This window comes from Anarhichas minor, unplaced genomic scaffold, assembly GCF_050575085.1.
Source record: "Anarhichas minor isolate MPS153535 unplaced genomic scaffold, ASM5057508v1 ptg000030l, whole genome shotgun sequence".
In the NCBI taxonomy this organism is placed as follows: domain Eukaryota; kingdom Metazoa; phylum Chordata; class Actinopteri; order Perciformes; family Anarhichadidae; genus Anarhichas; species Anarhichas minor.
Genome location: NW_027466476.1, coordinates 1,750,468 through 1,773,734, shown reverse-complemented (window position 1 = coordinate 1,773,734; position 23,267 = coordinate 1,750,468). Strand labels below are relative to the sequence as shown.

General features: G+C 43.3%; 1 protein-coding gene across 1 annotated transcript in view; it reads left to right on the top strand.

The window, feature by feature from the left end:
- adgra2 (adhesion G protein-coupled receptor A2) overlaps nt 1-23,267 on the top strand; it is a 34,646-nt gene that overhangs the window by 8,397 nt on the left and 2,982 nt on the right. The window contains exons 2-14 of the mRNA XM_076104641.1: nt 7,764-7,835; nt 17,892-17,963; nt 18,926-18,997; nt 19,084-19,155; nt 19,705-19,868; nt 20,309-20,522; nt 20,692-20,856; nt 20,935-21,133; nt 21,227-21,376; nt 21,477-21,638; nt 21,930-22,130; nt 22,275-22,464; nt 23,000-23,208. Coding sequence (XP_075960756.1) covers nt 7,764-7,835; nt 17,892-17,963; nt 18,926-18,997; nt 19,084-19,155; nt 19,705-19,868; nt 20,309-20,522; nt 20,692-20,856; nt 20,935-21,133; nt 21,227-21,376; nt 21,477-21,638; nt 21,930-22,130; nt 22,275-22,464; nt 23,000-23,208 — 1,942 coding nt within the window. The remainder of the gene's footprint in view (nt 1-7,763; nt 7,836-17,891; nt 17,964-18,925; nt 18,998-19,083; nt 19,156-19,704; nt 19,869-20,308; nt 20,523-20,691; nt 20,857-20,934; nt 21,134-21,226; nt 21,377-21,476; nt 21,639-21,929; nt 22,131-22,274; nt 22,465-22,999; nt 23,209-23,267) is intronic.

The window sequence follows — 23,267 nt, the reverse complement described above, 5'->3', positions numbered from 1 at the left end:
CTGCGTATGCTCTCTTTCATTCCTCCTCCCTCAACCTTCCTCTTCTTGTCTCTGCAAAAGTGTCCATTAGCAAGAGAGGGACTGAGAGACGAGGGTTGGGTTCAACTGATGCAGGCTTTTGAAGCCTGACACAAAAACTGTCAACAATCACGAATGTGTGAACTGGAATGTCGTTAAATTGGATAATTTTCATACCATAAAATGAATGAGAATTTAATTTATCATCTCATGCACAACCAGCACAGTAGCAAATATATACTATGCGATCAAACCATCTGCCCCACATTCATTATATTGGGGTTGGTTGAAACAGACTGGCCAATATGAAATTTTTGTTCATTTTTGTGGTAGCCCACTTACACAAATTTCCCGAAATGACAATTTACTTTCCCAAAACTATAAACACAGAAAAAGCCACACTTTGTCCGGCCAAACCTCAGACACCAGAGACTAAATTAAACACTTCACCCAAAATATGTTATCTTCCATTCAAATTTAACAACAGATTATTTCATGCCTTTGGATTCCAGACTGCCAAATACAGTGACACTACTGAAATAACTGAAAAACGACTATAATGAATCACAGCACAGGCAATTTCAGACTAAAACAACAATCTCTTAATATTTAACATTTTTAAACAAAGTGTGAGATATGCTAGTTTTTTGGTTTAGACTTACCATCGATGTGCATGGTGTTTACGCAGTCCACCAACTTTTATTACGGCAGGCATTCAGCAGTAATAGTAGCAATAGCCTTTTATACTGAACACATTTCAACAAATACCGCTAGCAAAAGCGACTTTATTATTTCAGAATAATAAAGTCAATGATGGCTTTATTCCTTTTAGCTGTTTCAGGCTCCCGGTATCGTGCACACTGCCTCACCGTCACACTGACATGGTTTACTGGGACACAGGAATTAGCTGCTATGTCAGGTCACAAGGCCTATTTGTGTTAAAGAGGTTGACCGATTTTTCAAAGGCCAATATAATAACGATAGTTTGGAGCAGGAAAAATCCGATAGCATAACATAATTTAAAGTCTGTTGTGCATTTATGCCCAACATTTAGTTTGTAAAACCTCCTTTCACTGCTGATTAATTGGCTAAACCGATAAATGTATCAACCTCTAGTGGAAACATAGTTTGTAATGCGTACATATTGTATACATTTGTTGAAAGTCTTTAATTCGTGATTGTGAAATCCTGTAACAAAAGGTATGCACCATATTACCATCAGACTAGAGCATGAACCAGTGACACACACACATAGACACACATCCTGTGACATGTCATGACCCAGAATTCTCAGCCACTAATGAAGGTCCACACTAATTACTGCTGCCAGTCTGTCGCCGCAGGAGCCCCGACTCAGCAAGGGGTTGTGTGTAAGTGTTAGACTGCTGCCTATCATTGAAACTTTTAAAGAAGTGCCATACAATAGATATCTTAACTCAATGTGAATACACTTAATAGTGCATGCTGCACTCATTTTATTTATTTTGAAGCTGGTTTACCTCTAGACTTGGGTCAAATATTTGCATATCACATGCGCTACATTTGACCCCAGACCCCATTATTTTTGATAGATTAGCATAAGGAGGAAAACTGGGAAACAGCCAGCCTGGATCTGTCCAAAAGGGTAACTAAATCCTCCCACCAGCACCTGTAAAGCGCTCTACTTAACACGCCGTAACTCGCTTTTTTAATTTGAAAAAAAAACAAAAGTGTAAAAACAATTTGTGGTTTAATGGGGAGTTATTGTTGTTCTCAACTAACTCTCGGCTGAAAGTATGTATTTATATTGTATTGTAATATATTTTACCAAAATGTGTAAGTATTCCATTAACTCAAACAACATTTAAATAGACTAGAGTCATAACACAGGTATGATCATATTATCCTTTCTTACAGTCGTACCCTCAGCTTATAACTCACTCTGAAACTGCAGCGCAATGTCAAAATGGCTTTTGATCTATTAGACCTGGCGTTTGGATGGAGTTACATCGGCCTTCGGAAAAACTGGTAACAGACAAATTAAGTAATACTGTTTTTAATCCATCGTTTTGGTTCAACCCCAATATTTTGTTGATCCACTACGTCCGCTCTCATTATTCCGATTGCAATGTGTGTGATGTGTATATAAAGAGAAATGCTGCCATGTCCACTTAGTTCTCCTCTGTGAACAGCCAGGATACTTGAAATGCAACTCTGGTGGGAAGAAAGCTGCTCAAAGCAAAGAGGGGAAAATGCAGTAAAACGCTGATGGTTTTGTATGAAAGTGTTCTCGGCTGTAACATACACAAATCAAAGTGCTCACACACAATGCTGTGCTCTCATTGTAAAAGTGCATAATCGTATTGCTTTCAGCAGAATTTATTTACTTCGAAGGAAAATTCCCTCTAGGCTAAATTATTTTATTTTCTATTTATATGAACTTAAGCACTGCTGTACACACCAGCTTGTGCATTATCAAGTCAGCATGCTAATTAAACCAGGCTTAATTCAATAAGAACGCTGTGAGACTTTCATTGAAAAGCACTCTCATTATCTGGCTCCCATTGGTCTACGATTTGGGACTAGATTTATGGCACATTACCAGCCTCTTTCAAGGGCTCTTGTCTTTCACCTTGCGTGTGGTCCTCCAGGGTAAGAGACCTATCCAAAGTTAAATGATGTTTACACACTGGTCCATCGGGTTGTTTTGACTGTCTTTATCACGCTGAACCTGCGTCCTTCTGTCTCTGTTGGCCTTGAAGCGCTTGATCAACGCTCGGGGCTGGGACATGAGGTGCAGCGTCTAAACAGCACTCTGCACACTGTTTTATCAATGACCAACATCCAGTCACACTGCAGAAGCTCCAGTTGTTTCGCTGGTGATGCTGCAGAAATGCTCTGTATTCAAAATGAAACGTAGATATTATTAAAAAGAATAATACATAGTAATAAGTGCAGGCAGTTTAGCCTGCAGATGAATTCTTATTAAATATAAATCCTTCCTTAAGACTCTTACTCTGTTTGGGGTTTGCTGTAGAGGCCTGCAGCTAGAGCTCACTGTCTGAGTCCAGCATGCCTGAATATTTACAGGGCAACAGAGGCCAATTGGAATCAGTGCTTCTCACTCAGATGTATCACATTCATGTCTTGAACTAAATGCCAAACCAGGATGCAGCATTTCCTGTATGCTTCCCACTTGTGAAAAAAAACAAGACTGAAGTGTTGTCTAGTAGGGAGAAGGGATGAAGGGTGCAAAGATATTAACACGAAACCTTTGGTGACAGCCGACTGCGAACGGGACATCCTGCTGAGTTTGGGTTTGCAGCATTCTAGCTGTGGTTAGGACAGGACGGTTTTCTCTCGCTGTCCCTCTGCACCAGGCTGCAATCTGGAAAGCTGAAAGGACTCTGTTCAGCTGCCGTCTGTGTTTGTGTCATACACCGCACAGCAAGCCTTCCCAGCTCCACCACAGAGACGATTCCTCAGTGAAATGATTGGTTGACAATGACCCAAAACCAAAAGCAGCTGTTGGAAGCATGCTGCTTTTTGACAGACAGCTACAGTTTACAACACACACAGGTACGGACTTGTACAAACACACACACACACACATCCGGCCTTCCCCCAGACCTGAGGCAGTAGGCCTATGCTACAGCGACACAGCCTCGCTTCCAGTTAGGAGTCAGTGGGAAGAGCGGAAGTAAATCAGTGAGCAAATAGGATTTGCCCCTGTGTGGCCCTCAAAGGCTTTGTGGGTTTAGGAACCCACAAATTGAGCAAACCAACAAAGTGAGTGGCACGATGCAAGGAGGAGCTGCTGTGGTTAACTAGACAAGACTCTTTGTATGGTTTTTACTTTTTCACACTCTGTCACGCACCAAGGAAAACCATAAGCTAACACTGAGCTAAAGCACTTGATTCTGGCACATCAAGCATACTCGTAGCAGTCGTACCTTTTTATGTACCAAAAAAAATTGCATTTCTCATATGCGTGTGTTTGCACAAATAGATCAAGTTTGCTTTGAAAACACCATATTTGTTTGGATAGATCTCTGCCAACATCTGGGTTAAGGGGATGCAGGGGATCTTCAATGTATAAGAGCACTTCGGATATACGTCATAGTAAAAGATATTTCATTGTTTGAACTTTTGTTGTAAAACACAATTCCATTCTGAAATTTGAGACGTGTATTCATTTTCACTTCAGAGTTTCAGGCAATATAAAACCCAGCAGCACATGAAGTGAAGTGTTGATATATATTTGCTTTCCATGTCTTCTGTGCTTTTACTGACCCTGTTTAACACAAGGGAAGGCCTGGTGTCTGTGCTTCTGTTTGACCTGACTCTTTTCAAATGACCTCCTTGCTTTTTGAACTTCATTTAAATTGATTAGATGAAATGAGTGAATGGGATCCTGGAGTCTGACATGTGGCCCTGGTGGTTGTTTGTTGTTGTTTTTCTTCTTCCATAGATTAGATTAGATTAAATTAGCCCATCTGATTTCTCAGAGGCCTTTGTGGTCTGAAAGGGTTAAGTGAATGAGAGATGCCATCCCCAGTCTGGACTGGAAAGGAAAAAGAAGCCACTGGTTACAGTAAGTCCTCAGTAGCAATACAGAGCAGACGCTAGGCCTCCAAGTAGTGAACCTCTATGATTAAGAAGCTACTCATCTTCTTTGCGTGTAAAGCTCTGGTAACCTTTGTATACTCCGGTGATGAAGTGACGCACTCTCATATGCCCCAGCTATCACCTGCCTCCAGACACTGCTCCATCTGTCTGATGGCTGCCCGGGAAGTGCTCCCTCTACAACCCCTGACCTCTGAAACCGGATTCTGAATAAACAGCTAATTGGCTGGGTTTCCTGTTTAGCCTGATGGGAACGCTGACTATTTCTGTCTGTTTACAGAGTTCTGCCTCTCTCTCTCTTTCTCAGAGTTGTACTTTCTGTATTGTTTATGAAAGAACAATGTCCTTCACTACAACTGTGCTCCAAACATCAGGCTTGGGGGATTATACACCAGTGTCCAGCCTCTGCAACTCCCCTGCGTTCCAGGAAAATCTGTGCCTTTTGTTGTCTGTGGGAGGCTTTCAGTTAGCGCATTTTGTGGTCTTTGTTTATTTGTGAAAGTCAGCTTTCAAGTCGTGGTGTACAGAGGAGCAAACAAATTGAAATATGGTGTGTTGAAATGTCGTAACTTGAGACAAATGTGGGTTTTTGTGATAGGATGCCACATGTGAATTTAATTTTTTATATATAATATACAAATAAACACAAGTATAGGTTATAAAATGAGGTCTATGTGTTTTGTTCTCATTGAAAATGCATTGATATCAGCACGCTGAAGAATTATGCACACTGTTCCCTGATTAATGGGTTTTTTTTCTGCTTAATAGGCTTAGTCAAAAAAAATCTGTATCTAAACTGGCTGCGTTGAATTAAATGGCTTGCTTGTTTGCCAGATGTGACTTTCTCCTCTCCTATCTGTATTGAATTATTCCGGCACTTCCGGATCTTCTGTAGCTTTCATCCGAGGGCTGCATCCAGTTTACACGAGAGATACTGTGCCCAAAGTCAAGCGAGAGACCTTAAGGTCCAGAAGTCATAGGTTCAAATACAGGCTACACCACAAGACGACTAACTCTGCTCTTGCCTCACAACCACTTTAAAGAAGGTCTTGATTTAATAACCGTGATTTATTTCAACAATTCAGTGTGGATGTGTGAACATGACATGTTTTTAATTTTGTTTCTGAAGCTAAAAATAAGGCTGTCAATTTCTGAGGCTTCAAGTTTGGAAATGAGTGTGGAGTTTGTGATAGTAATTCCATTGATGCTGTACATTTTCACAGCAAATCCTAAAATACAGATGATTGTGGTTTAAATGCAGTAAAACAGTAAAAGTGGCCTTGGTTTCAGCATTATAGTCATTATCAGTGGAGTAGCTCTCGTCTCTTGATTGCCTCTCCGTTTATTTCCCTCGTTTCCAATTTTAGAAGATAATTGTAGGAAGATATTGACTGAGGTGTCCAGAAGCAGAAGATTTACTTTCCATGTTGGTTTTCCATTTGTTTGCTCCTTTTCTGTCTTCAACTCGTCCTGGTAATTGTGGCTGTCAGTAAAGTTACTGAAGTGAAGAAGTAAGTCAGGCCACTTTGTCCCTGTATACCAAGACCGGATGATTAAATCTGGTCATTAAGTGAGTTGGAAGGTGCAGAGCTGAAGGCGGTGTTTTTATTGATGTGGCAGGAAGCAGGGGGGGGCTGACTGCTGCTGCTGCTGCTGAATCTGTAAATCTCACAGACTGTTCACAGTCCGCTCCAACTTTTAAAGGCGTTCGCACAGCTCCACTCTCTCGATTAAGAACACACTTAATGTTGCAAACAGCCCAATAAGCACCATGTGGTAGAGGCGGAGATGATGTGAAACCGAAGGGTGTGTTAATGATGGCGGGCTGTCGCCGGAGCAGGGCTCCTGCTGCACGCGGAGCTCTTGCTGTGGGGACGTCGGCAGGTCTGTAGATCCACAGGGAAGGTTGCGTAAACATTGAACCCTGTTTCCCAAAAATCATGTTCATACACAAGAAATCTGCAATATCAAAGGGACTTTAGTGGCTTAAACTTAACAACACATGGGATGCACAATGGAAACCCCAGTCTCTGGTGCCAACATTATGTGCTTCGTAGGCCCAACCATCCTCCCCGACCTCCTCCCTTCAACAACATCACACCCCCTGAATTTGAAAAAAAAACGTTGCCAGTAAACGCATTCCAGGCGGCAGTTATGTTTTCTTCAAATAGTATTTGGTAGAGTAAATCAATATACAGTACACAATATTTTGTAGGAGGCTGGGTTGGAATATGAAAACCGTCCACAAGGACTCAAAGCGATGGATGCTGTTTTGTTCTTGGACAGTTATGAAAAAGACCCGGCAGAGGTTGTTCAAGAGTAACTTAATATGAAGCTGGCGATCATCAAAGACAATTTCAGGGGGTCTTACGTTACTCTTTAATATGTCAGTAAGCTTTTGACGTGTTTGTGATTATTTTGTTTTACTTGTGGAGAAAGCCAGTGGAGTTGTTACCCACCTGTTAGCTGTAGCTTCATATTTAGCATACAGCCATAAGATTGGTATGGACCTTCTCATCTAACTCTCGGCAAGAAAGCGAATGAACGTATTTCCCAAAAAGTCAAACCATTCCTTAAAAAGGAAAGGTCTATCCTAACTGACTTTGACAATGGCAAGTCCCTCACAGCTAAGTGATTACTATAAATATACATTTCCCATGATCCCTTGCCAGACAAAGCAATCTCAACTTTACTTCCAGTGTGTTTTGTGTTCCTCTGCCTTCAGTTCTGATAAGAGCCCAATAAGCCAAGTGATTCACCAGTAGGGAAAGGGCTAATTAACATGGCCTGTGCCGCCATTTGTTTGATGTGGAAAGACATCCTTTTGATGTAAAAATGTATGCGAAATGATTATCAAGATTGCAGCTTCCCTCCTAATCTTGATGTCCCATTCTGTATTTAACATTAATTGGAAACATCTTAAGCTAATGTCTCTGGTCAGGATAATGGCGTGTGACTGCAGCACCAAGTGTACATTTCCCTCGGCTCTTATCCTCCTCTTGTGACCCATTCACTGTGTGTTTGGTTAAACCTAAACTCTCTGTGAAGCTAATGTCCAAGATAGTAACTCAGCGCCATAGAATATGCTTCAATTTATTCTCAGTGGGAATATTTCTAACCACACTGATTCTTTTTTACAGGATACTGAGCCACAACAAAATCCGAGTTCTGAGAAATGGATCCTTCTTTGGACTTTACGCTTTGGAGAAACTGTGAGTAGCCTACTGTTTATCATCTTTTATGAATATTTCACTTCTGCAGATGCTACAATATCATGTTTATTGTTTACATGAGTTATATTTTATGCATCCATGTGTGAGCTGTTATTTAAGCTAGCCTCAGCGCCTTTGAAGAGAAATACAGACAGGGTATCAGTAAGATCTGAGCAGCTCATGCACTTCTATCCAAACATGGGCTTCTGTCCAGCAGGGAGGATGATACACTCAGACTGGCTATCGTATAGTTATGTTTAAAAGCTCATATAACTACACTTCAGTCCTTCATTATCAGGTAAGCCCCACTCCTCAGGTCAAGATAAGAGATCGTTGGAAAGAGATGCCTGTTGGCAGCTTCGCAGACAGTCCAGCCCTCCTTTTTAGCATCGTAATCTCTTTGTATGGCGTGTGAGACAGATGATAGACAGAATAATTTCTGGGGGAAATGAATGAATGGCAGGTCTGTTGACAAACAGAAAAAGAACCACAATGGGAATTGCTGCCACCTTTGAGAAGAGAGTACAGAGCAACTCTCTTTTTTAGCCACACAATACATGGCTCTGTCGGCTGGTCGGTCGAACACTTTGGTCCAGACTGAAATATCTCAACAAATATGAGATGGATTGTCTTGAAATTTTGCTCAACCATTAATCCATAGATGATGAATCCTAATGACCGTTGATCCCCTGACTGTAAATCTAGCGCCACCATGACATTGACATTTTGGGTTTTCATTGAAGTGTCTCGACGAATATTGGATGGATTTATTTGGTACAGACATCCATTGTCCCCAGAAGATAAATTACAATCAAGATGAATTATATTCATTTTGTGATCTCCTAACTCATTCATTGCGCACCATCATCAAGTCAAAATTTCAAGCTGCCTTCTTTGGACCAGTGCTAGTCAGCAAATGTTGCCATGTCATGATGGTGAGCATATTTTGCATCAGCATGTCAGCATTGCCATGTGAGCATGTTAGCGTGATGATGTTAGTATTTAGCTCAAACCACGTCCAGACTAGGACAATTGCTACAAAAGCTTGGGGACATTGGCTTGTCTCAAACAGGAGATAATACAGAGAGAGATAGAGTATGTATGATATGATACGTCTTTTGGTCTAATTTACAGTAATCACGGTCAAGACTGGCATTTGCCAGCTACAGGCTCCTGGGATACTCCTGGGATGTGTGAATTACATATAGTTTGCGTTTCCCACCAAGGTGTTGTTTTACAGAGCATCCCAGTAAAGCTTTATAGGGCGTCCTGGTGGCTAATAACACACGTGGAGCCGCTTCAGTCTGGATACTGTAGTCTGGCAGACATACTTATTTTGTTAGGGAGGGGGTGGGTATGTTGAAGGGATATTAGTTCCACATGCCACTCAGAGCTGCCACCCATGAAGCTAACAAGCCTCTCAAAAATGTTGAAAGAAAGAAAAATATGGTAATTTGCTGCAGTTGTTAGCTTGTTAGTACCTACCTGCTGGAGCTCACACCAGACATGCCAGTCGAGAACAAAAGCCAAATTTGCTGAAATTGACGTTTTTATGCCTGGCATGTGAACACCACGGGTGAATAGTTCCAAGGCCAAATTCTCGGCTCTCACCTCAACTGTCTTGCACCAAAGACGTTGATAAAGCTGTTGACAAGAAGACACTACACTGAGGCCCTGTGTGTGCAAGTATAACAGAAAGTAAAAGTCAAAGAAGATCTGTAGCCTGAAGTTTGATGTAAAATTAGATGATGTTGCTTGTTTTTTTAAGTGCGGACAGGTTTCCGTGTAGCGCCGTAGGATAGGTGGCTCGGGTAACCTGAGCTTACCCACTAACTGGCCCTTGTATCTGGAGCAGTGATACAACTAGCAGGGGGCAACAGGGTGGATCTTTCCTGCAGGCTTATAGCTAAAAGACCTGCGAGAAAGACACAGAACAGGCAGACAAACAGCACACACACACACACACACACACACACACACACACACACACACACACACACACACACACACATACTTGTGTGAGGAGAGGACATAACGTAAATCATGCAGGCCTCATTTCACTCCTCTGCCTCAACCTCTGCTGGCTCTCTGACACACAGCGGTGGAGGTCTGCTCACTCATTCTGACGTCTTCAACCTTTAATTGAGCACTGCACAGCTTATAATTACATCTGAGCTCATGGTTAAAATTGCTGTCCTATGTGAAAAATGCCACATTGAAATTTACCGTTGCAGTGGAAGGCCTTGAAGGGATGCATATAGAAGTCAGTTTAAGGTTTAACTGTGAGTTTTTGTCCGTACTGTGAGATCTCTGTTTTGTTCTGTCTCTTCAGCCCGCCATCGCTCTTCAGGTCCTCTCATTGTTTCCAGTTTATCGTCTACATGTGCTTGTCATTTAGAGCAGTTGTGAACAGTTACTCATATTATGTGGTCAGTGCTGTAATCAAAGGCCAGCCCACTAGGGCTGAGTAAACACACATCAGGGAATTACACTGCATCTCTTCCCCTATGCGACAAGGATAAACAGTCTGCTCCCTGACTGCACAACTCTCACTCTTGGTCCATCTCTGTTGTGACTCCAAGTGTGTACTGAAACTCGGAGTGTGTTTCCTAGTATGGGCACCCTCGCTTCTTGTCCAGTCGTTTCAAATGAGTCTGGTAACTCTCTCAGCAGACGCACACTCACACCCACGCGCTCACACCAGACATCTATTCAGAGTTGAATGCAGTCTGATCTGCCGTTGTTAGTTGGAGAATACAGCTCCCGAGCGGGCCACCCTCCTCCAGGCCTGGGCCAGACAGTGCAGCAATCTACACAGTTAGCCCTTTCATTGGGACAAACCTCCCCAAAGCCACTATTGCCTTCATAACCTGCCAAACCACCCAAGTGCAAAGGAGCAATTTAGCCTTGTTTGTTTTTGCCCTCTTACTGGACTACTGTGTTTTTGTAGCTCTTTTAAATGGATTGCCATCCAACAGCTACATTTGGATCTTGGAATACCTCATTTTTTCCAGCTTTTGGGATGAAACACTAGTTGAATCATACCTGCCATCTGTGGCGGTGCTTGCTATATGCTAAATAAGTCACATACATATGCGTACGCACCATCAGGCCTTCTATAATGTACCTGTGTACCTGTTTGAGTACCTCCACCTCTTTGCACGTCCTTCCTGTTTTGTGCCGACGCTGGCTGCCCCTCTAACGAGACGGGACCTTTATGAGTTGTGGACAGATCCCAGCAGCCTGTCCTGCGCTGATTTGAGGCGAGGTAATGAGAATAATGAGCAAAGAGAGGGTCGAGGCAGTCTGGCGCTTGTCCAACTGGGCCCCACTGCACCATGGGACACAGGACAGGCAGGCAGGGGCACAAGGGGCGCTCATTATCAGGTCTGCTCACCCCACCGGTTGAGAGGGAGCAGAGAGGAAGAGCAGAGGGCAGCGATGATGATGGATGAGGGAGCAGCAGGTCGCCTGCAGTGAACAGGACTGAAAGCCAGGAGTGAGGCTTGTGGTTAGAACTGCTTAGATGCTCAAAGGTGTTGGCAGCATGATATAATTTGTCAACAAAGGAGTCTGAAATGCAGTATGGATCTACTTGACATGACTGCACTTTTACTGCGCTACAGAAGAGTATGCACAGGAAATATCATGCAAGATTATTAAAAAACCTCCTGCTGACTTATAACAGCTTCATTCAACAGCAGAAAATAAGGAGTTGTTTGTGATTTTTGCTTGTAGAGCAAAAAGCATTAGGGAAATTTTGCACTGAAAGTCACACAGGGCATGAGAATGTGCAGATGTTTTATATTCATGTCTGCGTGATAGAGAATATATACACTATTATCACTTTAGGGTTACGAATGCTTAGGCTAATTCATTACTTTTTTCACTTGATGGTATCTGTTATAAAAATGTCGAGACGGGCCACTCAGTCTTTGCCTGAGCCTCTCTGAAACCAACCTTGAAATCGCCTCTGCCATTCTGAGCAGCTGGGGTTAGGAAGTTGTCCAACTTAAACAACTTTACCATCTGACACAGGGGAAGTGGAGCCAAGATGGCTAAAGATGGTATGGTGGCTGGAGAGAGAGGGAGACGAAGGGAGGGAGGGAAGGAAAGCACACTCCTGCAGTTTGTCTTATATAAATCTGGGGTTGTTTTTCTTAGTGGGAGATTAACGTTATTTCCACCCAGGCTAAGCAAATTACCTTGAGTGGGAACAAAGCAGAAGTGGGCAGCGTTATAGCATGTAAAAACAGTGAAAAATGTGCGGCGATGGCGAGGAGCCCTCCTGTCTAGACCAGTCTGGGTAAGACAAGGTTCAGATTGTAGGAGCCCACCATTCTGAAGAGAGCAAAGGCCAGCTGTGGAGGTTGCACATGGGAGTCTCATTTCTCCCTCAAAAAAAAATGTAACATTTGTGTTAGTATGTTTGTCTGCAAACGTCATTGTTTGGCCCCCAGTTAGGCAACAGTCACCTAATGAGAGTGCATGACATTAAGGGGTGGAGCGGGTGAGGAAGGGGTTAAGCGTGCTGGAGAGTGGAAACAGAAAGGGGGGTGCTGCTGGAGTTGATAGACTCCAGATGTGTCTTTCAGATAAACTGAAGGAACGGGGTGTGTTTTGTATTGCAAGCGTAGCTCAGTCATGGCTCTGGGGGTTTATTGAAACAGCGAGTGAGCCCCCTCATAAGTCCATTACCAAATTGTACACTTTATACGCCAGTAACTCTCTCGCACTCTCATTCGGCAAACTTGATATGGTTTCAATGGCATTTTCCTCCAGAGGAACTTGAGCTTTCTCTGGACTTACTTCCCCCCACTTCCGTTTGTGTTCCTTTTCTGCTTTATTTTTGCATCTCCCCTCTCCCAGCTCACAGGGTCTCTCGCTGTTCCTCCCCCTTCCCACTCTCTACATGCTGTAGTCCACCTACTGGCGGAAAATTCACTCACGGACTTGAGTCTGCCTTTTCATTGATAATTTGAATGAAAGGCGTTTGTTCCTGTTTCCTTCCCAGTTATAATGTGTACATTGTTTTAATTCTATGTCTAGTAACTTGTTGGTGAAGATGATCTATGAAACGTTTTGCTCTTTCAGATCAAATGACCCACTTTGACCAAATAAAACTAATATTATTTCATAAATATTATCAAGATCAGTGTAACAACAGAAAGGAAATAGCATTTTGCTGCCTTTGACAGATGAATCCTCATTCATCTGACAAATGTTATGATGTACTGTATGTCCCATTAAAATCTTAAACTTTCTTTGGTTCGCTGGTAGATCTCAAGAAAATCAACAGAGCTGCCAAAATGGGCATCGCCCCCTTCTCTCTGCCGCTCCAAAAGCCATAACTGAAGTCAATAATAGTCCGTGGTTCCAAAGTTTTCCTTGGCAGAATAACCTCCAGCTCGTCTTGCTGCAAACTATAGAAACATATAATCAACTTAGGACATTTTACACTTCAAATAAAAGTGTATATTGCTATTTCTGTGCAGTTAGGTCCACAGTTTATGTTACTGTCAGTCATGAGCAGAGCCTTCGTTTGGTGATTGTCCAGGTTTAACAGGAAATCTCAAGTATGTGTCCAATAGTAATCCAAATGGAAGCAGTGTTATGAATGTAATAGTCTGTTTATGCTCCTTTACCTTCATGGCTGCACCAAAGAAATTGGTTTCCAGATGAACACAGATAACAAGTTGATTAGGTGTAACCAATCTGGGAGAAAACCAGAAAAAAAATAAAGAAAATAATCTGGGGAAGGGGCAGCAAAGCAGGAAATTATAGAAAAACAAGAGCTCGGCAGATCCCGGTTTCCTGTTTTGGGGGGAAGGCAGGAGTACGTTTTGGGCCAGTGTTACAGAGCCCCCATTGTGAGCAAGTGTGTTGAGGAGAAGGGAGGTGGGGTATGCGGGGCCATACACAGGGACGATTTTGCTCAGTACTGAAACCCCTAACCGACCTGCCCCTCCCTACAGGGGAAAGCTAGCTAGTAAAAAAAGGAAACTGTAAAAATAAACGAGCAAGGGCCTCTGCTAGAGACGCCAACCAGACAGGAAATGACACGCTGCACAAAAATGGTCTCCACCGACCTCTGTCAGGAACCAAGGTGCCAGTTACCCCCCCCCCCCCCCCCCCCTTTTTTTTTTCACAACAAACCTATAATCCATCTATAGACATATATATCTCTTTCTGTCTTCAGGCAGTTGCTTACATACATTTGCAACTAGATATAAATATGATTTAAGTATATAAATTGGCACTGTAATGTCATTAAAAATTCCAGGAACAGGAAATTCTTGATTCCAGTCTGGCGATAATGAGTGGCCATTCCCTGGCTTCAATCATTTTCCCAGCTCCCTCCGGGTCCAGGGCCTGAACAATGTCAGTGGAGCACTCCAGTCCCTGTCGCTGTGCTCCTGATAATGGAGCACTCTACGTCTGGAGCGCTTTACAGACCATGTCTTCATTATTAGCCTCTCGCTGCCCTACAAGCACGTCGCTCCTCTCCAGCCTGCATGGGGCCCAGGTGCTCATCCCATATACCCACAGAGAAATGACTCTTCAGAATGGCAGAGGACCAGCCCCATTGATCAGGAGGAGGGAATAGACATTCTTAATGGCAGCCGCATGCTTCTAGGCCCAGCGGCAGCAGACAATGGTCCCTTCTGGGCTGGGAGTGAGCTTGAGTCTGTCGCAACCCCATCACACAGGCCACATGTGGCGATGAGGATAAAGCACTGCACTCCCAAGTTTACAAAGCATAACTCAAAGAGGAATAATGATGCGTCAACACGCATCAAGAAGCCTTTTTTAATGAAGTATGCTGCTACTGAAGATAATGAAAAAGTAATAGCTACAAGTTGCAACTTCTAACTTTTTCAACTTTGATATTTTCATCCTCTGCAAGCGTGAGGCTTTGAAGTATTTCTTGTCTCTGCTATTATCCTCTTGGTTGGTGACAGCTGTTGTCGTCAGTGTCGAGGCCACTGAGCTGTGAAGTTGTTGTCAGGGAGGGCGCTGTCTACTCCAGGGGGCACACAGACAAGTCATCGCCTCAGTATGAGGCCTGCTCGAGCTACTGTACTGTAGGTTTGAAATAAAGCTGGATATACATCTGAGAGTGTGGGCGAGTGGCGAGGGGCTGCAGCACAGATTTAGCCTGGATTATGGTGTAGGGCTCAGCGCTTGGCGAGTGCTTCAAGTCCTGTTGGCTGTGGTGAGCTCCTCCACATTCCCCAGCTTGGTGATAAGAGAGTGTATCAGAAGAAGTGGACTGCTGATACTCTTCAGGCCAAAGCACACACAGCACTGTGACCTATCAAGCCGGGTATAAAGGAGCAGACTGTAGAAAATAAAGGTGTGTGATAGTTGTTTATTTATTGCTTGTTGATGGCTGGTTTTATCAAACTGGGCAAAAGGTTTATCTTCAGAAAGCTTTAGGTGCTTATAAACTACTCACTGTCAGTTGCATGTGCCAATGTGTGGTTCTCATTGAAATAAAGTCTCTGCAGCTCATTTAGGACCATGCATGTATGCTTTAGCTTACCGTAAATGTTCAGGCAAAGAATGTAACCCAATGTGATGTCTCCTAAGAATAGCTAAACCAATGCTCCTGTGCATGCTTGTTTCTTCTGGTCAGATACACAACACATTACGGTTATTCTTGCAGGCCATTTTGCTGGCCAGTAAAAATTACTTAAATAGTTACCATCAAACAGGTATGAGATAAAAAAAATAACCAGTCTTGAGATCTGGTCCAGTATTGTTAAAATTGAAATGTACAATAGTGTTTAAAATTAAAACAATGCAGTAAGTTTCAGTATGAGGACAAACGTATTTGTTCACTGATCACAAAGGAAAAAGCACAATTACCAACTGCCCCTTTAGATAACATGATGCAGTTGGTCATAAAATAACTTACTTGAGAGTGGAATTAGCAGCGTTTGAGTGCATGATATCACCAATAGATAATATGACAAGAGAAACGTGCAGAAACATTTCAGTCTTTTTAGACATGAGGTTTGAAAGTGAGATTGTGATCTAGTAACCTAATCAGGATTTGGGGTTAATGCGTTCTTGCTTACTTGTAGGATTGTCTTAATCCCTTTACGGTATACATGGAGGTCAGTGTTACACACCAAAAGCATGTGTGTATGAGTGTGAAAAGGACAGACAGGGAGGAAGAGACAGTCATCAGAGAGTGGAAATAGTGGGCACTGCCTCATCTTTCATCGCTGCACTAATGAGCCCCGGGACACTTAGACTGGAAACTACAGTATTGTTCTCTGGTTAACAAATCCTATAGAGCTACTGACATGCAGAAACTGTACATTCAGAGCGGGACGCATAGGCACACAAAGACTACCACATACATTGTGACAGGCCCACACACACACACACATTGGAGAGTATTCTTGTTCTCTGTCAAACACACACACGCACACACACACACATTAGTTCCAAGCTGATTTTTTTGTCAGAATCATAGAGGTGGAAATGTCTCCACCTTTTTAAAAGCTGTGAATTTGTTGCAAAGTGACAAGCTGGCATGCACTCAAAGAGCTGGACTGAGCTGTCCAAGGCTCTCTGCTTTGAGACAAACACAACAGAACTCAGCCTTTTGGTCTGAGGCCAGATAGCTTTTGCTCCATCATTATAAACTGTCTCCCATCTATAATCCAGATATGAGCGATGGCTCAGCAAGTGTGTGGACCAACAGCAAAACCCCCGATCTCTGACTCTCTCACAGCCATGCTGCACAGTATAATTATTTACTGGAAGCCATTTTCTAAAACAATTTTCTTGCCCTAGTTTGATCAAAATAGCTCATCTCATGGAAAGCGGACAAGACAATGGTTAAGAGATGCCTGAGGTTCTACTTGGTGTGAGGCAGCGTGGTCGAGAGCAGCAGTGACAGATCATTTTGGTGGGAAAAAGAACCAGAAAGTCCCCTGAGGTCTTGCCTACCAAAGTGGCTTCTTGGGTTAAAGTGAATTAGACAAAAATGCAGCTACGGCGTTTATTTTTTTTGAGCTCCTGGAAGGAAATCCTCTTCTGTGACCGGTCCAATGGGAGCAGGCTTTTTTTATGCTGTAGGAACACGGATCGCATTCCAACCAACAGCGGCTATGTCCTGCCGATAACCATCCGTCTCCTGACCTGTTTTAACCTCGCTATTCCCTCCTGGCCAATAAAAGAAAACGTCTTGGATTCAAAATCGAATGCAGGTTAGCTGATGGCGATGGGCATCTGGCTGAATAGTTAAACTCATGGGTGTGGGTGCTGAATGGGAAGAGGGTGGAGAAAAGTGCAGCAGATAGTATTAAATTCGATCTTCAAAGGCTGGCCAACGTTGTCACAAGAAGTCTTTCAAACAAGAAGAAAAATGACCAGCAATTTTAGATCTGGTTAATATCTTATTTTGTCGAGTACCTGCATCTTGGTATAGCCTCAAACCCAGGTGGCTGATGGGATACGATTTCCTATCTGTGTGCAGAAATACCCAGCTGTTTCCCACTGGAGGAGCCAGGTTTAGGAAATGTGTCTCCAGTCTACCCCCCTTAAACTTAGAGAAGCCTTGTCTTGAAGTCTCAGTGTTAACTTTCTGGTAAATACTGCAACTTAATTTGCCTTCTTGCCGAGAGTTAGAGAAGATCGATTCTCTCTCTCTCTCTCTCTCTCTCTCTCTCTCTCTCTCTCTCTCTCTCTCTCTCCCACTCTTGCTCTCTCTCTCTCTCTCTCTCTCTCTCTTAAGTTTGAAGCTACAGCCAGCAGGGGGTTAGCTTAGCTTAGCATTAAGACTGGAAACAAGGGGAAACTTCTAGCCTGGCCCTGTTCAAAGCTAACAAAATGGCTGATTATATTGTTTTTACATTTTGTTTTTTTGAACGGACTAAACAAACTAAATATCAGATGTTAATTAGTGAGCTGTAGAGGTGCTGGTAGGAAGAGGAAGCAAACGTGCTATCTCTCAAAATGTAAAACAGTTTATTTAGACATATCATCATTATCCTTAGATGCATTTTCTCATCAACCTAATATTTTCTCTCTCCTCAGAGACCTCAAGCACAACCTAATCAGCACCATCATGCCTGGAGCCTTCCAGGGTCTTTCTGAGCTTCGGAAACTGTAAGTAGACATTAACGTGATTCTGGTTCAGTGCAGCAACATATTATCAGAAATTTCAAACACGTTCTTTGAAATTTTGCACATTTTAGATTTTTTTTAATCATACGAGCACCGTTTAACAGTAGTTGTTGAAAGAGACAGGCCCACATGTCCCCTCACATCTTAAGCAGACACTGTTTTGGCAGCTAATGGCAGATGTCATGTGTTATATTGAGCTCCTGGTGTTAGTGTGACAATAAGGGCCTCCTTCACTAAGTGTTTCTGCCGATCCTTGCGGGGCCACTGCAATGTCGTCTCTAGTGTGTCGCGTCCGCCACGGTGGAAACGTCAGGGCCACGCCGTTTCTCCTCACACGTTGGGACACACATTGGAAGTGACAGGACGGCTGCTCGCTCACTGCGTCTTTGGACACAGAGGCCTGGTTGTGGCGTGGGTCGGAGCTGGTCGTCTGGGCTGCACCGCGTGACTCCCCTTCCCTCCTCCCCCTACTTGTGTTTTCCCTGCAAGGTCTGGAGCTTTTCAAAACAAACAGGGGGAGATAAACACATGCTCTGGACAGCTCTCTACTGGGTAGTGTCAGAGGTGCAACAGAGCAGATCCCTCTCTGGCTGTGGCTATACATCACACTCAGAGGTGGATGGCAGGACAGGCGCCCTGCTTTTACCCCATCAGTGATGAACCTTTACTGGGTCCCATGGAGTAGAGATAAGAGCGTGTGCATGCTCATGTTTAACTTGCTAAGCTTTCTAACTGTGGAAAATCACTATTTATTTTATCATAAACAAGACCAGGAAGGAGGTCCTGCGCGGTCTTACCTTCTATGTCGGATATGTAGCGTTTGATCTGATATCACAAAAACAACATGGGCATTGAAAGAGTCAAGATATCACAATCTGTGACTGTGACGAGTCCTCCTGATTCAAAAATAACCAACACATTCCTTTGTCTTTTCTCACTTTTAGTGACCTATCCAACAACCGCATTGGCTGCCTGACTGCAGACATGTTCCAGGGGTTAACCAATCTCACTAAACTGTAAGAGACAGATCCGATGAAAATATTTTTACTTCCTGCGTTGTGTGGAAGCTATGGAGTTCATGTCTAGTTTTGTGTACTGCTAGGAACCTCTCTGGCAACATCGTATCGACCATGGACCCGGGTGTGTTTCAGGAGCTGCCGTCCCTCAAGCTCGTGTGAGTATTAGACAATGTCGGCATTAAAACCACAACAAATTCACTCTCACAGCATACCGTATATGACTAAAACAATAAATATTCTTGACAAAAATAAAGTTTATTTAAACGTAATTTTTATTTTGCCTAGGGTTTGTTTTCACTACGGCTTCAAGTCTGAAGAAAAACTAAAGATTTAGAAATGATGATTTATTTGACACGTATTTGTCTGAGTTTGGATATTTTATGTATTATTTGTAGATGAAATACACATATTTCCTAGACAACCATAGAGTAGCTTGATTTTAATATATGGTACTGCCAGTTATTGCATAAAACAGTCAATTCATTTCAGAGCAAAAAAAACAACAAATCTGTGATATGTAACAGAAGTAGTGCTGGGGTGGCTGTAATTCAACATTTGTTGTCACTTGACAAATATGCATCAAGCCTTTAAGTATTTGTTTTGTCAAGCACAGGTATGATATGTCGATCCTATAATGAAGAGATAATGTATCTGAGCCAGGTAGAGTGACAATAATGACAAATGACCATCACTTCTCTCTCCAGGAACTTCAACTCAGACTACCTGTTATGTGACTGCGGGTTGCGTTGGGTCCCAGGATTTTTTCGCAGCAGTTCAGCCCGGCTGGGGGACGAAACCCTGTGTGCCTATCCCAGGAGCCTGAGGGGAAAGCCCCTGCGTGGACTAAGGGAAAGTCAGCTGAGCTGTGGTGAGAGCCTGGCTAGAACGAGGCATTAGAACGAGGCATTAGAACGAGGCATTAGAACGAGGCATGAGGCGGTTTCAGAGAGCTTTGTTTCAGAGAACATTGGCTTGTGAATAACAATGCCAGTAGACTCATATCAGCGCAAAAGATCATCTCTGTATTTTTAAGGATTACTACACCAAATTGGATTGAAACAAATGAATCCCAGCAGCTCAGCAGGGACACATTAATAAAAGTATCAGTGTGCCGTGTTGACAACTAATCCTGAGGGTTGCATTTCGGAATTGGTGCTTTCTGCATCAAATCTGCTCCAGAACAGCAGACTTGTAATGGCTTCTGTTGAAACATTTAGCTGAGATTGAGTAACGAGAGAGCAGCAGAAATAATTCAGAGGGATGATGTGTAACGGTCGTATCTCCGTCTTTTCCCACTATGTTGCTCAGACGGTCCTCTGGAGCTGCACACCCTGTCGCTGCTGCCGTCCCAGCGTCAGGTGGTCTTCAAAGGCGATCGGCTGCCCTTCCATTGCACCGCCGCCTTGGTGGACAAGATCACCACCTTACATTGGCGTCACAATAGTCAGCTGGTGACCTCTGACCCAGAGATGGGTGTCCAGCTGGAGAACAGTGTGCTGCATGACTGCACCTTCATCACCAGGTACAGCAACTTGAGTTACCCAAGCAATCAGACTGCTCTCTTTCATCCTCTATGCTAATTTGAATGATCTGATGAACTTAAAATGATGAATGTTTAACAAGTTCAGACACACAATGGAGCATATGGCGATAGTGTGTTATAATGAGCTGTCTCTATCCTCTTTATCCAGTGAGCTTATTCTATTCAACGTACATGTGGAGGCCAAGGGAGAGTGGGAGTGTGTGGTTTCTACTGGGCGGGGAAATACGTCTCGCAGTGTTGAAATATTGGTGCTGGAGAACAGTGCCTCCTTCTGTCCAGAGGATAAAGTTGCCAACAACCGTGGGGAGTTCAGGTTAGTTACACTTACAGTAATTATTAGTACACGTGTAAAGATCCAGTGGTCTTACTCTTCTATGGTTTTAATCCCCAGGTGGCCCAGAACTCTGGCAGGCATCACCTCACATCAGTACTGCCTGCAGCTGCGTTACCCCTCCCTGTCTATGGACGGAGGTATTGAACAGAAAAAAGCCTCCAGACATTGTGACCGCTCTGGAAACTGGCAGGAGGCTGACTATTCAGACTGTCACTACACTAATGGCATCACCCGTGTCCTGCATACATTCATCCTGGTCAGTAGCTCTTAGGTTTACTACATTACATGCTTCCTGTTCAGTAAACACTATGTATTTAACCTTGCCCCTTTTTTTGCTCTTTCTTCACAGAGACCCATCAATGCATCCAATGCTGTCACTTTGGCTCATCAGGTGCGCACATACACCCTGGAGGCTGCAGGCTTCACTGACTCTGTGGATGTGTTGTATGTGGCGCAAATGATGGAGAAGTTTATGGATTATGTCAAACAGCTGCGAGAGGTGAGAAAGATTGCATTCCATATTTAAAATGGCTATATACAAGTATGTGTATATTACATTACTATCCTTTTATCGTAACATTTCTGTGCGTGTGTTCCAGTTGTCAGAGGTGTTGGTCGAGATGGGTAGCAACGTGATGCAGGTGGATGACCAGATCCTCGCTCTTTCCCAGAGAGAGAAGAGAGCCTGCAGCTCCATAGTCTACTCTCTAGAGACATTGGCCTGGCCTCAGCTACACAGTCATGCTCAGGACTTCTCCATGGTAGGGACTATCAGCCCACATTTTGAAACCTTTTTTAAAATCTCTTCACAAACTTCTCCTTTTTTTAACAGAGCAAGTAGAGCTTCTAGAGAATCTTACTGAATATGTTTATAGTTCATTGTAACAACAGGAAATACATGTATGTTGCCATGTAATTCAGCAAAACAATGGAATGTCCAGAAATGATATCAGCGAAATGTAAGCCGTATTCTATTGTCTGGATGACTGAAGAGGACATGACAATATATGGAAACAATCTTTACCATTTATATTTGATTTTGACACGTGCAGGTGTCTAGAAACATTGTGATGGAGGCCCACTTCATTCGAACAGCCTACTTCACTGGCATGACCTGCACCGCTTATCAGCGTCGCGAGGACTTAACTGGCAGCCTGGGAATGGACACGTCAGAGTCCGCCCATGAGCAGCCGCTTCGTTTCCGCTGCAGCACCGGCTCCCATAACACCTCCCTCAACAATTTTCCCCTAAAGGTAAGGTGTGAACACCCGTTCTTGTGTCCACTCGTTGCTACTGTTACTGCATACTGTGCCATCATTAACCTATCGTATCTGCATTCACAGTCATCAAGGTGTACTGGTGGATTTCAGCATGAAAATTGTGTTTTGTTTCTTCAGAATTCAGTAGCCCTGGCCTCTGTGACTCTCCCAGCTACTCTGTTTCCTCCTGATGCTCCTGCGGACTGTAAGCTGCAGTTTGTAGCCTTCAGAACCGGCAGCTTTTTCCCTCTCTCCGGGAACTCAAGCAACACTGGGGAACACTCTCGCCGACGTAGCATCAACACTCCTGTCATATTTGTTGGCCTAGGTGAGAAAGCCTCTCAGCTTATTTTGTGAAACCACCTTTGTTCAAAAATACAGATTAAAAGACGCTTAGCATTTTTTGCACCTTTTTTATTCTTGTTGTAGATGGCCGTGTAAGATGACATCATGTCAGAATATTTTAAGTGCTACGACTATGTAGCGTAATTCTTGAACAGAATGTCAACTATCTATAACATCAACAATAATGTTTTTTGGTATTTTTAACTATTTGAATTTAGAGAAAAATCTATTGAAGAAGAAGCAGGAAGCCAAGTTCTCTACCAGCAGCAGCGCTAGTTTTGTAGATGAAGGAATTTGCTTAATTTGATTTGATTTTAGCTCTTTCCACCTACTAATAAAAAGCACAGTTCATCACAGTCTCTGAGGGATGTTGAGAGTAAAAACTCATCAAGCAATAAAAAAGTAAATGAGACAAGCTGAGGGAACATCGAATGAACATCTCAGATTGACTAATATTTAAAAATATGAAAGTATCTGTGACTGATATCTCAGTTCAATTCCCCCCATTTCTCTGACAGACGGCTGCAGCAGGTGGAACCAATCAGAGCCCATCTGGGTGTCGCTGCGCCACTTGTCTCCTGGTACTGATGCTGTGGCAGCCCAGTGGAGCCTGAGTGCTCTGGAGAAACAAGGAAGCTGGAGCCAGGAGGGCTGTCAGCTGGTCCACAGTGACAGTAGCACCTCCACGATGCGCTGCTCTCTGCTTAGCAACTATGCTGTGCTGCAGGTATGGTAGCCATGAGTATGTACTGTATCATTCATCCAGGATCAACAGGGCTGAATCAG